The sequence below is a fragment of the Chrysemys picta genome, chromosome 17 (genome assembly GCF_011386835.1).
Source record: "Chrysemys picta bellii isolate R12L10 chromosome 17, ASM1138683v2, whole genome shotgun sequence".
Taxonomy (NCBI): domain Eukaryota; kingdom Metazoa; phylum Chordata; order Testudines; family Emydidae; genus Chrysemys; species Chrysemys picta.
In genome coordinates, this window is record NC_088807.1 from 23,533,853 (window position 1) to 23,550,227 (window position 16,375).

A 16,375-nucleotide genomic window follows, 5' to 3' on the forward strand; every position below is an offset into this window, starting at 1 on the left:
GAACCCAGCTGCTGTCCAGGCCAGATGGAAACTTAACGCTCGGAGGGAAAAGTTGTGCACAAAATAACCCCAGGAATTCCTGCGGGGACCCTGAGAGTCCCCGGACTCCTGGGTTCTCTCCCCGGCTCCGTGGGGGGAGCCCGGACACCTGGGTTCTATCCTTGGCTCTATCCTAGACTCCCTGTATCTCTCTGGGACTCAGTTTCCCCATCTCTATAATGGGCAAAATAACCTCGGTCGCAGTGGGGTGGACGCTGTTTGGCGCGGGGCTGTGTCTGGGCCGTGCCTGACATGACGGGCCCCAATCGCCTCCCCTGAGCCAGCCAGTCCCCGCCCTGGGACCGGATGGGAACCGGTGCCCCCCAGAGGGGACAGGCCCCATCTCCCGTCCCCAGGGCTCAACTCCTGAGGACTCTCTGGAGCGAGAAGCCGAGACTCAGAAAAGAAACAGTGTGAAGTCATGACCCCATTAAAGGAGCCAGGCCAGGAACCCAGGTGTCCTGGTGAAACCTCCTCCCCCCCGCCCCTGAGAAATTACATCATCCAGCACTTCCTGTCCTAAACGCTTATGTGGCTGGCCAACAACCCCCGCGCCCCACCCCAGAGAGACTGGGTCTCAGCACTGGGCGAGGGGTCCCTTAGTAGCCCCAGATGACAGGATTAGGGGATTCTGAGGGAAACAGGGCATGGGGGTGGGGGTTGGGAGCCAGGACTCCTGGGTTCACTCCCCAGCTCTGGGAGGGGAGTGGGGTCTAGTGGTTACAGCAGGGGCGGGCTGGGAGTCAGGACTCCTGGGTTCTCTCCCCGGCTCAGCGTGCGCTCTCTCCTCACCCGCAGACCAGGCCTGGGGTTTCTCCTTCCATCCCCCCCACCCACACCCCAGCGATGACCAACCAGGTGGAGTTGGCCCTGGGGGATGGGCCCCACCTCAGCCTGGACCCGCTGCCCAAGGCCTGCCTGGCGAAGCGCTGCGGCTGGCTCACCCGCAACCTGCTGCTAACCCTCACCATCCTGGGTAGGTGGGAGCCCCGGGGGCCTGTAGGGGGCGCTGGGGTGCGAGGAGCAGGGTGGGGGGCCCAGCAGGGGGCGCTGGGGTGCGGGGGATGGGCTGGGGCCAGTAGGGGGCGCTGGGTGTCGGGGGTGGGGTGGGGCCCAGCAGGGGGCGCTGGGGGGCAGAAGGTGGGGCAGGAAGCCCAGAGCTAGGGGGCAGGGGCAGAAGGTGGAGTAGGGGACCTACCCATTCCCCCCCCCCAGCCTTCCCCCACATCTCTCCACCCCCACCCCCCGTCTCTATCATTACACACAAACAGGTGATCAATGGGTGGGGGATCAGATGTGACCCCCCCACACCCAGACCACGGGGCGGCATGTGATTATCGTCTCATTGTGTCGTTTACGTCACTACCTGGGAGGAAGAAAATTAAACATGGTCTAATCCCCCCCCTCCCCAGCGGCTGTTGGCTTGACCCCCCACCCACGCGGTCACCTTCCCCCCCCCCCCCCGCAAAGTGGGCGGGTTCACATATGGGATCATTGTAAGCCCCAATGCAGGCTAGGGGGCGCTCTCCCCAGAGAGGGGGTCCCCATATACCCACGCCCCACCCCAGAGCCAGCCGCATCCCAGCGCCCGGCGAGGGGTCCCCGGATACCCAGTCCCCACGCCCCACCCCAGAGCCAGCTGCATCTCAGTGCTGGAGGGGAACCCTATTGGGGGTCGTGCTGAGGTTCCGTCCCCTCGTCTCTAGGGGTCATTCTGGGCGCCGTGTTTGGGGGCCTCCTGCGGCTGCTCCCCCCGCTGGACGAAGACCTGCTGGTCCTTATCTCCTTCCCTGGAGACATCCTCATGCGGATGCTGAAAATGCTCATCTTGCCCTTGGTCATCTCCAGCCTCATCTCAGGTGAGGGCGGGGGGCCGGGGACAGCGGCTGGGGCCAAAAGCTGAATCTCGTTCCCCCTCATGGGATTCGAACTCGCGGCGCTCGGGAGCAGCACAGGGCTGTGGTACCCAGCCTAGCCACCGGGGGAGAGGGGTTAGACCGACCACCCACAGGGTGCTGTGCTGCATGGAGCAGGGCGAGGGACTCATTATGGGGCATTGTCCCTGTATACCCAGCCCCCCCTGCCCCACCCCAGAGCCAGCCGCATCCCAGCGCCCGGCGAGGGGGTCCCCGTATACCCAGCCCCCCCTGCCCCACCCCAGAGCCAGCCGCATCCCAGCGCCGGGCGAGGGGTCCCCGTATACCCAGCCCCCACGCCCCACCCCAGAGCCAGCCGCATCCCAGCGCCCGGCGAGGGGTCCCCGTATACCCAGCCCCCAGCCCCACCCCAGAGCCAGCCGCATCCCAGCGCCGGGCGAGGGGTCCCCGTATACCCAGCCCCCGCGCCCCACCCCAGAGCCAGCCGCATCCCAGCGCCGGGTGAGGGGTCCCCGTATACCCAGCCCCCGCGCCCCACCCCAGAGTCAGCCGCATCCCAGCGCCGGGTGAGGGGGTCCCCGTATACCCAGCCCCAGTGCCCCACCCCAGAGCCAGCCACATCCCAGCGCTGGGCGAGGGGTCCCCGTGTAGCTTTCGCTCTGTTCCTGGGCAGGGCTGGCAGGACTGGATGCCAAGTCGAGCGGGCACATGGGCACCCGGGCCATGGTGTATTACATGTCCACCACGGTGCTGGCCGCCGTGCTGGGCGTGATCCTGGTGCTGTCCATCCACCCGGGCAACCCCAAGCTGAAGACGGCGACGGGCGCGGCGGAGCGGAACGAGGAGGTCTCTAGCCTGGACGCCTTCCTGGATTTAATCCGGAACCTCTTCCCCGAGAACCTGGTGCAGGCCTGTTTCCAACAGGTAGGGGGCGCTCGCCCAGCAGGCAGTGCCCCCAGGCAGCACTAGGGGGCGCTGGGCTGCAGAGTGTGGGTCTGGAGGGCTCAGCAGGGGGCGCTCTCCCCAGGCAGGCAATGCCCCAGGGAGTCACTAGGGGGCGCTGGGCTGCAGGGTGTGGGGCCGGGGGGCTCAGCAGGGGGCGCTCTCCCCAGGCAGGCAATGCCCCTGGGAGGCACTAGGGGGCGCTGGGCTGCAGGGTGTGGGGCGGGGGGGCTCAGCAGGGGGCGCTCGCCCAGGCAGGCAGTGCACGCAGGCAGCACTAGGGGGCGCCGGGCTGCAGGGTGTGGGGCCGGGGGGCTCAGCAGGGGGCGCTCTCCCCAGGCAGGCAATGCCCCAGGGAGTCACTAGGGGGCGCTGGGCTGCAGGGCGTGGGGCCGGGGGGCTCAGCAGGGGGCGCTCTCCCCAGGCAGGCAATGCCCCAGGGAGTCACTAGGGGGCGCTGGGCTGCAGGGCGTGGGGCCGGGGGGCTCAGCAGGGGCGCTCTCCCCAGGCAGTCCGGGCTGAGCCTGGTTCCCTTGCCCAGGTCCAGACGGTGTCCCAGAAGGTGCCGGTCCCGCCCCAGGTGGTGCGGCAGGAGAACATCACCCGGCTGCTCCCGGGGAACCTGTCCCTGCTCAACGCCACCGTCACAGAGATCAACCTGGGGCCCAGCACCCTCACCCAGAAACGGCTGGAGTTCAAGGCGGGCATGAACGTGCTGGGTAAGTCCCCGGCGGGCCCCGGCTGCGGGGAGGCTCGCAGCAACCGGAGTGCCCATCTGAGGGCACTGTTGGGGGAAAGCTCACAGCGCTGGGGCACTGCTGTGGGGAAGCTCGCAGCAACCGGAGTGCCCGTCTGAGGGCACTGCTGGGGGAAGCTTGCAGTGCTGGGGCACTGTTGCGGGGAAGCTCACGGCATTGGAGCACTGCTGCAGGGAAGCTCGCAGCAACCAGAGTGTCAATCTGAGGGCACTGCAGGGGGGATGCATGCAGCACTGTGGCACTGCTGGGGAGAAGCTCACAGCGCTGGGGCACTGCTGGGGGAAGCTCGCAGCACTGGGGCACTGCTGGGGGAAGCTCGCAGTGTTGGGACACTGCTTGGGGAAGCTCGCTGCGCTGGGGCACTGCTGGAGGAAGCTCGCAGCATTGGGACGCTGCTGGGGGAAGCTTGCAGCGTTGGGGCACTGCTGTGGGGAAGCTCACTGCACTGGGGCACTGCAGTGGGGAAGCTCGCAGCATTGGGACAGTGCTGGGGGGAAGCTCGCAGCATTGGGGCACTGCTGGGGGAAGCTCGCAGCATTGGACACTGCTGGGGGAAGCTTGCAGCGTTGGGGCACTGCCGTGGGGAAGCTCGCTGCACTGGGGCACTGCAGTGGGGAAGCTCGCAGCATTGGGACAGTGCTGGGGGGAAGCTCGCTGCGTTGGGGCACTGCTGGGGGAAGCTCGCAGCCCACCACGGCCCTGACACACACACCCCGCTCCCTCCCCACAGGGCTGATCGGGTTCTTCATCGCCTTCGGGGTGGTCATGGGGCAGATGGGGGAGCAGGCCAAGCCCATGGCCGACTTCTTCAACATCCTCAACGAGATCATCATGCAGCTGGTCTCCATGATCATGTGGTATGGGGGGGGAGCCTGGGGGGCGGGGGTATGATGGGGGGAGCCTGGGGACAGGGCTATGGTGGGGGGCAGGGAGGAGCCTGGGGGACGGGGGTATGATGCGGGGCAGGGGGTAGCCTGGGGGTGGGGGTATGATGGGGGGCAGGGAGGAGCCTGGGGGGCGGGGCCATGCTGGGGGTCAGGGAGGAGCCTGGGGGTGGGGGTATGATGAGGAAAGGCTGTGGGGAGAGGTGTCACATCTCATCGCCCACCCCACTCTTTAGCTGACCTGGGGGGGGGTCCTCAGGACACCTCTCACTGTCCCTCCCCCACTATCTCCCCCCAGGGCCACCCCTCGCAGCCTTTCCCCCCTCACAAACTACTTCCCCCAATTCTCCCCATGCATGAGTCCCCCCACATGCCCCCAGCCCCTCCCCCACCCCCCATCTCCCTTACATCCCCTCCTCCTCTCAGCCCCATGGTCCCTGTCATGGAGTGTGGGGGTGTCAGGGCCCTGCACCCCCACTTCCTGCCATGCACCGGGACTCTCCGCCGGCCGGGAACACAGATGGTTTATTAGCCGACAGGAACAGCCCAAACCAGAGCTTGTGGGTACAGACCAGGAGCCCTCAGTCGCGGGGGGGGGGGGGGGGGGATAGGCCATCCGTTGCCAGGAGACAGGGCATCGGCCATTCCCCTGCCCTCTCGGGCTCTGCACCAATCACACCCCGTTATCCCACCCCCTAGATCCTTGAGAATAGCATAGGGGAAACTGAGGCACCCACCCAGTATTCAGAGAAAACATTAGGAACATTCCCACGTCATCACTGGCCCCCCTCAGCCCCCACCTCATAGTCTCCCTTCCTCACTGTCCCCTTCACCTTCTCCCTGCCCCACCCCACGCAGTGTCGCCGCTCCCCCCACTGTCCCCTCTAGCCTCACCCCTCCCCTCACCGTCTCCCCCTTGCCACGCTCCTCAGGGTCTGCCCCCGGCTCCGCCCCACCCTTCACAGTCTCCCCCTGGCCCCGCCCCTCAGGGTCTCCCCCCGGCCCCGCCCCTCACGGTCTCCCCGGCCTCCCCCAGGTACTCGCCCTTCGGCATCGCCTCCCTGATCTGCGGGAAGCTGGCGGGGCTACAGGACCTGGAGCTGGTCGCCCGCCAGCTGGGCATGTACATGGTGACGGTGGCCCTGGGGCTGCTGCTGCACGGGGCCCTCGTCCTGCCCCTCATCTTCTTCGGGGTCACGCGCCAGAACCCCTTCGCCTTCTACGCCGGCATCTTCCAGGCCTGGCTCACCGCCCTGGGCACCGCCTCCAGGTGGGGGGCAGGGGGCACCGAGCGGGGGGCATTGGAGGCTCCGTGGATCTCTGCGGCCGGGCGGAGTTGAAGGGGATCCGGGGGGATCAGGGGCTACAGGGGGGTCAGAGGGATCTGGGGTATGGGGGTGTTGGGGACTATTGGGAGTGTCGGGGGGCTCCATGCTCCATGGATATCTCCCCCCAGCGCGGGGCCAGGGGATGTCGGGGGGTGTTGGGGAATGTGTGTGTGTCTCCACCCAGCGTGGGACTGGGGGATGTCGGGGGCTATTGGGGTGTTGGGCCATGCGTGTCTCCCCCCAGCGTGGGGCCGGGGGGTGTCAGGGGGTCTATCGGGGGGTGTCTGGGGGGCTATGGGGGCTATCCAGGGCTCCGTGTGTCTCCCCCCAGCGCGGGGACACTGCCTGTGACGTTCCGGTGCCTGGAGGAGAACCTGGGGGTCGATCGACGCGTCACCCGCCTGGTGCTGCCCATCGGCGCCACCATCAACATGGACGGCACGGCGCTGTACGAGGCCGTGGCCGCCATCTTCATCGCCCAGATGAACAACATCGCCCTGGACGGGGGGCAGATCGCCACCGTCAGGTGAGCCCCCCGGGCCCCCAGCTCCCCCAGATTCCCAAACTCCTGGGCCCCCAGACCCCGGACAGCGTTGCCGCCCCTTTGGAATCAGGCCGGGTCCCCCGGCGGCTACTGACCCCAACCCAGGAGATCGGCTGCTAAAAGTCCGGTGGCGCTGTGGGGTGAGGCGGGCTCCTGCCTGCCCTGGCCCCGCACCGCTCCTGGAAGTGGCCGGCACGGCCCCTGGTGTGTGTGTGGGGGGGTGTCTCTGCACTCTGCCTCCACCCTCAGCCCCGACTCCGCAGCTCCCATTGGCCAGGAGCTGCGGCCAATGGGAGCTACGGGGAGCGGTGCCTGCAGGTGCCCCCTCCTGCACCCCAACCCCCCTGCCCCAGCCCAGTGAAAGTGAGGGAGGGGAGGGGGGATGCGAGCGACGGAGGGAGGCGGGATGGAGTGAGCGGGGCGGGGCTTCTGAGAAGGGGGCGTGGCCTCGGAGAAGGGGCGGGGTCTATAAGGAGGGGCGGTGCCTCAGTGTAGGGGGCGGGGCCAGGGTGTTTGTGTGATTAGACCAGTGGCAACCCTATCCCCAGACCCCCGGCCCTCGACCTCCTGGGCCCCACAGCGGGGAAGGGTCCCCTGCCCCCTGCATTGACCCCCACCCCCCTCCCTGCCCCCTAGCCTGACAGCCACCCTGGCCAGCGTGGGCGCGGCCAGCATCCCTAGCGCCGGCCTGGTCACCATGCTGCTCATTCTGACGGCCGTGGGGCTGCCCACGCAGGACATTAGCCTGCTCATCGCCGTGGACTGGCTGCTGTGAGTGCCGGGGGGCGGGGCAGGGTGGGGCAGAAGGGGAGGGGTTAGGGGGCAGGAGGGATGGGGAGGGGTTAGGGGGCAGGGAGTGGGCAGGAGGGATGGGGAGGGGGAATTAGGGGCAGGAGGGATGGGAGGGAGTTAGGGGGCAGGGAGTGTGAAGGAGGGATGGGGAGGGGTTAGGGAGCAGGGAGTGTGCAGGAGGGATGGGGAGGGGGAATTAGGGGCAGGAGGGATGGGAGGGAGTTAGGGGGCAGGGAGGGGTCCCCCCATGTGGGTGCCCCCCAGCGCTGACCCCTGGCCCCACCCCCCAGGGACCGCCTGCGCACCTCCATCAACGTGGTGGGGGACTCGTTCGGGGCCGGCATCGTTTACTACCTGTCCCGGGCCGAGCTGGCGGCCGTCGACGCCCGGGCCGAGGGGCGCCCGCCCGAGCCCCCCAGCCCCAAGGTCCCGCCGCTACCCAACCACCAGGGGCCCCCCGAGGGCGCCGGGGTGGGGTACACGGCCCTGCCCGCCGCTGACAGCGAGGAGGAGGAGCAGGTGAGGCCGCTGTGCTGCGAGCTTCCCACAATAGTGCCCCCAGCGCGGCGAGCTTCCCCACAACAGTGCCCCCAGCGCTGCGAGCTTCCCAACAACAGTGCCCCTGGCGCTGCAAGCTTCCCCACAACAGTGCCCCCAGCGCGGCGAGCTTCCCCGCCACAGTGCCCCCAGCGCTGCGAGCTTCCCCACAACAGTGCCCCTGGCATGGCGGAGCTTCCCCACAACAGTGCCCCCAGCGCGGCGCGCTTCCCAGCCACAGTGCCCCCAGCGCTGCGAGCTTCCCTGCGACAGTGCCCCGGGTAATTTGGTTCCTGTCCCCAGCAGGCGGAGACGCCGTCATGGGAGCCGGGGGCCGAGGCCGAGGGGCCCGAGGGGTGGCCGGGCAGTGACCAGGAGGAGAAGGAAGAGGAGGAATAACCAGGCCCCGGCTGGAGCAGCTGCCACCAGCGGGGGGTGGGGGTGGGGGGTGGGAAGAGGGATTAATTCTCTGTATTCAGTTCTGCCCCAAATCACTGGGTGGGGGCCCCCCTCGTCCCCCCACCAGTGCTCTCTACTCAGCCCCCCCACGCCAGAGGGCCCCCCCCAGTGCCGGGCACGGGGTCCCCGTGTACCCAGCCCCTCCCCACCCAGAGGGGCCCGTCCCAGTGCCGGGCGAGGGGTCCCCATGTACCCAGCCCGCCCACACCCAGAGGGGCCTGTCCCAGCCCCAGACGAGGGGTCCCCAGCAGGAAAATTCCAGGTCTGTGCCCCCCCCCGTCTAGCAGCTTTTCCTCCCATCCTGCCCCCCCTTTACAGAGGCTCCCAAAGGCCCAGCCCCTCCCTACTCTGGCCTTATCCCCCCCGCCCCCCCATTCACGCCAGCAGGGACTGACCCCTCCCCCCCCCAGCCATCAGGGGGCGGACAGACTGCCCCCCTCACCCTGGGGGGGCTGTTTGACTCATGCCCCCCCACCCCACTCCCTGGCTCCGCCCCGCTGAGTTCTGACCCCCGCCCCCCATCGTCACCAGCCCAGCAACACTGGGGGGGAACCTCAGGATTTGTAATAAACGACTGAAACCTGCCGCCAGCTTCGGGCTTGGCCCTGCTCCGTGTGGGGGGCGAATCATGGGGCGGGGCCTCTTCCAAGCTCCGCCTACAAGCAGGCCCTGCCATTGGACTCCTGATCTTTGCCCACCTCCCACCCCCCCACTTCTCAGATGGGGCGTGGACGGCTCAGGCTCTCGGCAAACCCAGGCAGCGGCGCTGTGTCGGTTACCCTGGGGTGGGGGCTCACAGCTGTGCGACAGGCTCAGTCCAACGCGGGGTGCGGGAGGGGGGGGGTCTTTACACCCATGTTTTTTTAACGAAAGCTGAGTGGCCGGTGTCCAGGCATGGGGCAGCTGCTAGCACCGGCCACTGCGCCCAGCTCTGGGGTGACTCACGGTCCGCCAGGCCAGCTGTTGGGATTAAAGAGCTGAAAACTGGAGGAGTGGGGGGAGCAGCTGGTGGAGGGGGGAGGAAGGGAGGGAGGTGATGGTTGGGGGGGGGGTTGGTTGATCCCACCAGCTGGAAAGGAGTCTGCAGCCACTGGCTCTGGGGTGGAGCTGAGGTGCTGGGCAGATGTTGGCGGTGGGCGGGGGGTTAAATGGGATAATAAGCCACCAGGGCGTCAGCCGGCCAAGTCTCAGTGTTGGGCTGGTGAGAGGGGACCCCAGCAAGGGTGGGGGGAGCCCAGGGCTGGGCTAGCAGGGGCTGCGGGTCGGGAGTGAGGGGCACCGGCAGGGCTGGGGGGAGCCCAGGGCTGGGCTGGCAGGGGCTGCGTGTCGGGAGTGAGGGGCACCGGCAGGGCTGGGGGGAGCCCAGGGCTGGGCTGGCAGGGGCTGCGGGTCGGGAGTGAGGGGCACCGGCAGAGGTGTGAGGGTGGGGGTGTGCAGGGCTGGGCTGGGGGTCAGTTTGTTTTTGTAGGGTCTCCCTCGTTTCCTGACCAGCAAAGGAGGCCGGCGGGCGAGTTGGGGGTGGGAACCCGTTTATTTAAACTCACACAAGCCACATTAGATCTAAGAGCAACTGAAGAGCCGACCCCCAGATTGCCCCTTGGGGAGACAGAGCCAGACCCTCCCTGGGTCAGAAATAACCCCAGCCCGAGGGGGGGGGGCAGGGTGAGCTCCCCCCACGGCAGGACAGAGAGGTGTGGGGGCTAGTGGTTAGAGCAGGGGGGGGCCGGGCTGGGAGCCAGGATGCCTGGGTTCTCTTGAGGGGGGGTCTCAAAGGTAGTTCCCCCCGGGGAGGTTAGCTGGGGATAGACACTCCAGCCTTGGTGGGCTCGGCTTGGGCTGCTCGGAGCCGGTGGGCCCTGGGGTCTTGTGCCCAGGGGGGGTCTGTGAGGCAGGGAGGGGGGGCTGCGGTGGGGGGCAGGGCCAGGGCGGGGCCTGGGCTGGCTGCGGGGGGGCCGGGAACTTGTTCTCGTCCGTCTCGTAAAGGAACCAGTCATAGGAACCCTTTGGGCTGTCCAGGTGCAGAGCTGGGGGAAGGAGACAAAAGTCAGTGATGGAACCCAGGCGTCCTGGCTCCCAACCCCCCCACCCTCTAACCACTAGACCCCACTCCCCTCCCAGAGCTGGGGAGAGAACCCAGGCGTCCGGGCTCCCAACCACTAGCCCCCACTCCCCTCCCAGAGAGGGGGAGAGAACCCAGGCGTCCTGGCTCCCAACCCCCCCCCCGAAACCACTAGCCTCCCCTCCCCTCGCCAGGGAGAGAACCCAGGCGTCCAGACCCCGCTCACCGAGGTCTTCGAGGGACCCGTCCTGCAGGCGCCGGTGCGCAAAGGACGACCCCCGAGCCCCCCGGCGGTAGGCGCAGTAGATCCCAGAGAAGAGGCAAAGCAGGAGGCCGGAGGCCAAGAGGAAAAGGCCCATGGCCTGGGCCCCCCCGGCCCCCTGGTGCTCGGCCGGCCGGCCTGCGGGGGGAGGGGGAGAGCGGTGAGATGGGACCCAGGCGTCCGGCTTGCCGCCCCTCCCTTCTGCTTCTTCCCCCCGGATCCCCTCGCCAAGCACTGCCCCAGTCACTCTGCACTATACCAATGCAGTCACTCCCTTTCTGCCCCCCACAGCGCCCCTCTCTGCACCCCACCTCCGCATGCCCCCCTTTCTGCACCCCACAGCGCCCCTCTCTGCACCCCACCTCCGCATGCCCCCCTTTCTGCACCCCACAGCTCCCCTTCTGCACCCCACCTGCCCCATGCACCCCCTTTCTGCCCCTCACAGTGCCCCTCTCTGCACCCCACCTCCCCATGCCCCCCTTTCTGCCCCCCACAGCTCCCCTTCTGCACCCCACCTGCCCCATGCACCCCCTTTCTGCCCCCCACAGCTCCCCTTCTGCACCCCACCTGCCCCATGCATCCCCTTTCTGCCCCCCACAGCGCCCCTCTCTGCACCCCACCTCCCCATGCCCCCCTTTCTGCCCCCCACAGCTCCCCTTCTGCACCCCACCTGCCCCATGCACCCCCTTTCTGCCCCCCACAGTGCCCCTCTCTGCACTCCACCTCCCCATGCACCCCCCTTCTGCACCCCACCTGCCCCATGCACCACCCTTCTGCACCCCCACTCTCCTTGTGCAGCCTGTCCTCCTGCACCCCCATGCCTCACCCTGCACCCCCTTTTACATCCCTAAGCGCATGGCCCACCTCCACACTCCTTCCCCGCCCTTAAATGCACCATGAACCCCCCGTTCCTACCCCCACCCTAGCCCCCAACTCCTTGCCCATGCGCCCCCATTCCCTCAACCCCTGCCCCCCCATACACCCTCTTTACCTCTTTGCTCCACCCGCTCCACCAGCAGAACCATCTCGACCCCCCGGTGCCCCAGCGCCCCCTGCCGGCCGGAATCTCCTGCCGCAGCCCCGGGGGGCCTCTGGGGGGCACCGTCACCTGGGGTCCGCTGGCTCAGCGTTGCCGTGGGGTGGGCCAGGCTGCTGGGGGGCAGGGAGGGGCTGGGGGGAGCAGAGCGCGGACCCGTGGGGCTACGGGAGGTGGGGGCAGAGGGGGACTCGGGGGACCATCCGGTGTCAGGAGAGGGGGGAGGGCTGGGAGGGGAGGGGGGGGCCCTGTCAGCCAGGGGGGAGGGGTGGGGCCAAGGGGCAGAGGGGGACGGGGGCTGGGGGGCACCGGCAGCGAGACAAGCCCCGAGGGCCAGCAGGGCAGCCGGCAACAGCATCACCCGGCGCTGGGTGTCTCTGGGAACCAGCACCTGCGAGGGGTGAGAAGGGGTTAAATTGGGGTGTCGGCCCCCCGCCTCCCACTGCTGAGCGCCCGCTGCTGACCCCCCGCCCCACTCCCCACTGCTCAGCGCCCCCCGCTGGCCCCCCGCCCCGCTCCCCACTGCTCAGCGCCCCCCGCTGACCCCCCGCCCCGCTCCCCACTGCTCAGCGCCCCCTGTTGGCCCCCCATCCCGCTTCCCAGAGCTCAGCGCCCCCTGCTGCCCCCCCCGCTCCCCACTGCTCAGCGCCCCCTGCTGCCCCCCCCGCTCCCCACTGCTCAGAGCCCCCTGCTGCCCCCACCGCTCCCCAGACCCCAGCGCCCCCTCCTGGCCCCCTGCCCTGCACCCCAGAGCTCAGCGCCCCCTGCTGGCCCCTTGCTTACCCCCTAACGCCCCCTAGCACCATCCTGGGGTATCGGCACCAGCCCTGCGAACCCCGTGCCCCGGTGGGATGGAGACGACACAGGTGTAACCATAGCTACGGCAGGGCCCCCCCACGGGACCCCCCGCTCCTGCTGGTTACCAGACTCCGTTGTTGGCAACATCTCCCGGGCGGCGGGTGTGGTACCCGCTGCCCCAGAGCAAACAAACTGTCTCCCCAGCCCTGGGCGCTAGGGGGCACCGGGCTGCAGGGCGCGGGACAGGGGCTCAGCGGGGGGGCTGGGCTATGGGGAGGCAGGAAGCGAGGGGCTCAACGGGGGTCTCGGCTATGGGGGGGCAGGAAGCGAGGGGCTCAGCAGGGGGGGCTCAGCGGGGGTGGGGGGGCTCTCCGCCTGCCTTTGATTCTCCTTCAGACACCTGCCCCCCAATGCAGACTGGGGGGGGGTCCCCCCAGCTCTTCCTGCCCCATCCCCACTCTTACTCTCACCCCCCCGGCTGGAAATGCGAACCAGGCCTCCCGCCAGCCTTTTCCCGGCCCCCTTGTCCCTTTGGGGGGAGCCAGGCCGGGCTCTTCCCTCATCCCCACTGGGATGTTGAGGTTACAGCCGCGTCCTGGGGTGTGCCACCCTCTGTCCCCCCCAAATTTGGGGTACCTACACCCCCTCTCCCCTTATCAACACCCCCAGGATGGACTTGCACACTTCCCCTTTAAATACAAGGGGTGGGGCGTGACAGCTCCAGCCACTTTGGTGTTTAAAGGGGTACACGGCCGCCTCCCAAAATGGGGCACTGTCCCTTTAAATTGCTGGGGGAGGGGAGAAATCAGCCTCCCCCCCAGATAGCTAAGGGGTGCGCGCCCCCCCCCCAAACAGATCCACTCCCATAGAAATCGGGGCACTGGCCTTCTAAATACATGAGGGCAAAAATGTAGGGGGGGTCCCCTCTCCAGCCCCCCCCACCCCAGCTAGGACCCCCCCAGGGCAGCCCACGTGGTGGGGGCGCTCCGTGTTACCCCGTGTCTGACTCACCTGGGTGGGGGGCAGAGAGCAGGGGAACCTCCCGCTGTTGCTGGGAGGGAGAGATGCACAATGAGCCAGGACGGGGGGGGGGGGCAGCTCCTCCCTAGCAGCCCCCCCCCGGGATATGGGGGGGGTATGACGCACGTGCTCCCGGGGGGGGCACAGACGCTGCTAACAACCCAGCAATAACAACCGTGGCTCCGCTCCAGCTTCTGGGACTGGGGGGGGGGGGGACTGTTGACCTGATGCCCCATCAGACCCCCCCCCCCGTGGAGGCCCGGGCGCTCTGGGAAGACAGGGCGGGCACGGTGAAGGCCCGTGAGTTTCGCACCCAGGGGTGGCGAGGGAGACACCCCCCAGCCCCCGCTTTGGGGTGAGCCCGTCACAAGCAGCTGTCTCAAGCTCCCGAATGGGACCCAGCCCCGCAAAAACCTTCGTGGCCCAGCCCCTCCCCCCCAAAGGGCCCAAGCAACCTCAGGCAGGCAAGGGGCAGCCAGCAAGGAGGGGGGGAGCCCCAGCACCACTGGCTCAGCTGCAAATAGAACCCAGGAGTCCTGGCTCCCAGGCCCCCCTGCTTCAGCCACTAGACCCCACTCCCCTCCCAGAGCCAGGGAGAGAACCCAGGAGTCCTGGCTCCCAGCCCCCCCTGCTCTGACCACTAGACCCTGTGTCCCAGACTCCCAGGCCCCGCGCTTGCTTGGCTCTGTACGGCCCCTGGGAGGAGCCCCCATCCATGCAACGCCTTCTCGGGGGGGGGCGGTGTTATTAGCTGACAGGAATTGGGTTAAGGGGGGAACGTCCCTGTCACAGACTCACAGATTGTGCCCACTCTTGGCCCCGTGCAGTCCGTGGGGGGTGCCCCTTTCAGTGCGACAGCCCTTCTCGGGGGTCCACTCTCTCTCGGGGTCAGGCCCCTCCACTTCCTGGAGCCGCACCTCTCTGAGCCTTAGCACGCCTGTCTCTGCCGTGGGCCCCCTCAGGGAGTCCACTCGCTCTGGACCCCCGGGGCCCCCCCCACCCCGTTCTCTAGCTCGGAGTGACTCCCGCTCCCCCTCTCCAGCCCCGAGCCCCCCTGCTTCCCAGCTGGGCATCTGAGATCACGGCCCCAAATCCCGCCTCTGTCCATTATCTTCTCTCCACGTAACCAGGGTCGCCTGGGCCTCCTCTCCCCTCTTCCGTCCTCTGGCTGGAACCGGTCCCCGGGGTCCTGTCCCCACAGCCCATTGTCCCCCCACTGGCCAGAACCGGCTGCGACTCGTGAGCTGGGTCACCAGTCGCTGGGGTGTCCATTCTCCAGGCTATTGGCTGGGGTCCCACGTTCCCTCTCCGGTCCTGTGTACCCACAAACTCCCCCTCCCCTCGTTAAACCAGCAACACCCAGGGACACCGAGTCCCACCCCCTCGCCCTGCAAACCATTGGAAAAACACGGAAACAAGAAGAAAATCCCCCACTTCGTCACAGGCCCTCACGGGTCAGTAACTGGGGAAAGACAGGAAACAAAGGAGGGACTAAAGGGGCAGTTTTCAGGCCGGAGAGAGGTGACTAGCAGGGTCCTCCAGGGGGCTACACCGGGCCCAGCGCTGCTCAACATGGGTATAAGGGAGCTGGGAAAAGGGGGAACCAGGGAGGTGGCCGAGGTTGCAGCCCACACAAAACGACTCAAGCCTGTTAAATGCAGCGCGTTACAAAGAGGCCGCGCCGAACTGGGGGACCGGGCCACGAAGTGGCAGATGAAACTCAAAGTAACGCACCCTGGAACCATGAGCCCAGCTCGACGTATAACCTGATGGGGGCTGGTAAGCGAGAAGGACTTTTGCAGAATGTGTGCCTCAGTTTCCCCATGTACCACGTGGTCACGGAGGTGGGGAGAAGAAGCTGTGCGCTTGCTGCGCAGACCCACGTGTGACCCACGCCGGCTGCCTGGGGCCCTGCCCCATGCCCAGGAAGGGGCCCAGAAGACAATGGTGCCCCCCACTGCCCAGCCCTTTGGCACCCAGGAGCTAACGCCCTTAGGTGCCCCCTGGGCAGAGAGCCGGCCGGGTGCGACCAGCTGGAGGACAAAGGGCTGGGGAGGTGCTGTGTGGGGCAGCTGGGGGCACTGGCCCAACCCAGCCGGCCTTAGCTGTAATTTCTGTTCTCGGCGCTAACCCCCAACAACCCCGCTGGCCGAGTCACCCCGAGCTGGGGGGCCTGGCTCCCTCGGGGGGGGGGGGCTGTCCCCATCAGCCACCAGGGCCCAGCCTGGGGCACTTGCCGACCCCAGGGGAGGGGGCTGCAGGCTCTGAGGGGCGGTTTTGGGGGCAGGAAGCCAAGGCACTCACCCCAGTGAGAGCAACCCTGAGGAGGTGTTCGGGATCCGCCTGGGGGCCGGGCGGGAGCACCAGGCCGGTGGATCCCAGCTGGGTCTGAAGGAGCTGTTCCCACTCACACAAGGGATCTTAGAGGCCCCGTGGACTTCTCTGAAACCTGCCCCCCGAAAGCTAAGCGGACGCAGAACCCCAGGAAAGGGGGAGGAGCCAGGCAGTATCCTGCCAGCGCTGGGTGAACCCAACACCCACCCACCCCCGGCACAGGCAGCTCTGGGTGGGGCCGGCAGCGGAGATCTGGTAAAACTGGAAAAGGTGCAGAGACGGGCCCCAGAAGTGATCTGGAAGATGGAACAGCTTGGCCAGGACACATTGAAAAACCAGGGAGCGTTCAGCTTGGGAAAGAGATGACGAAGGGGGGAGATATGCTGGGATCTGTAATATCAGGACTGGTTTGGAGAACATGTTATTCCCCCCCCCCCTTCACCTGACAAGAACCAGCAGCCACACACTGAAATGAATGGACAGCAGGTTTAAGACAACCAGCAGGAAGTATTTCTTCACCCAACGCACTGTCAACCTGGGGAACTCCCTGCCACAGGATGTTGTGAAGGCCTAAAGTATAGGTCCATTGATGGCTATTAGCCAAGAGGGGCCAGGAGCCAACCCCCATCCTCTGGGTGTCCCTGAACCTCTGACTGGCAGAAGCTGGGAGTGGGGGACGGATCACTTCAGAATTGCCCCAAACCAG

The 16,375-nt window shown here is 67.6% G+C and overlaps 1 protein-coding gene across 2 annotated transcripts; it reads left to right on the forward strand.

Annotated features, from left to right (window-relative positions):
- LOC101931098 (excitatory amino acid transporter 2-like) lies at window positions 1-8,925 on the forward strand. 2 transcript variants are annotated; one of them, XM_065571061.1, is made up of 10 exons: window positions 1-1,015; window positions 1,746-1,898; window positions 2,590-2,840; window positions 3,400-3,577; window positions 4,347-4,473; window positions 5,537-5,770; window positions 6,160-6,354; window positions 7,009-7,143; window positions 7,455-7,683; window positions 8,005-8,925. In XM_065571061.1, exons 1-10 carry the CDS (start codon window positions 886-888, stop codon window positions 8,098-8,100), a joined length of 1,728 nt encoding a protein of 575 aa, XP_065427133.1. In that variant the 5' UTR covers window positions 1-885; the 3' UTR covers window positions 8,101-8,925. The 2 variants fall into 2 exon arrangements, with proteins under 2 accessions (XP_065427133.1, XP_005312885.1); XM_005312828.3 differs by having other exon boundaries at window positions 8,008-8,923.
- Window positions 8,926-16,375: the final 7,450 nt, after the last annotated feature.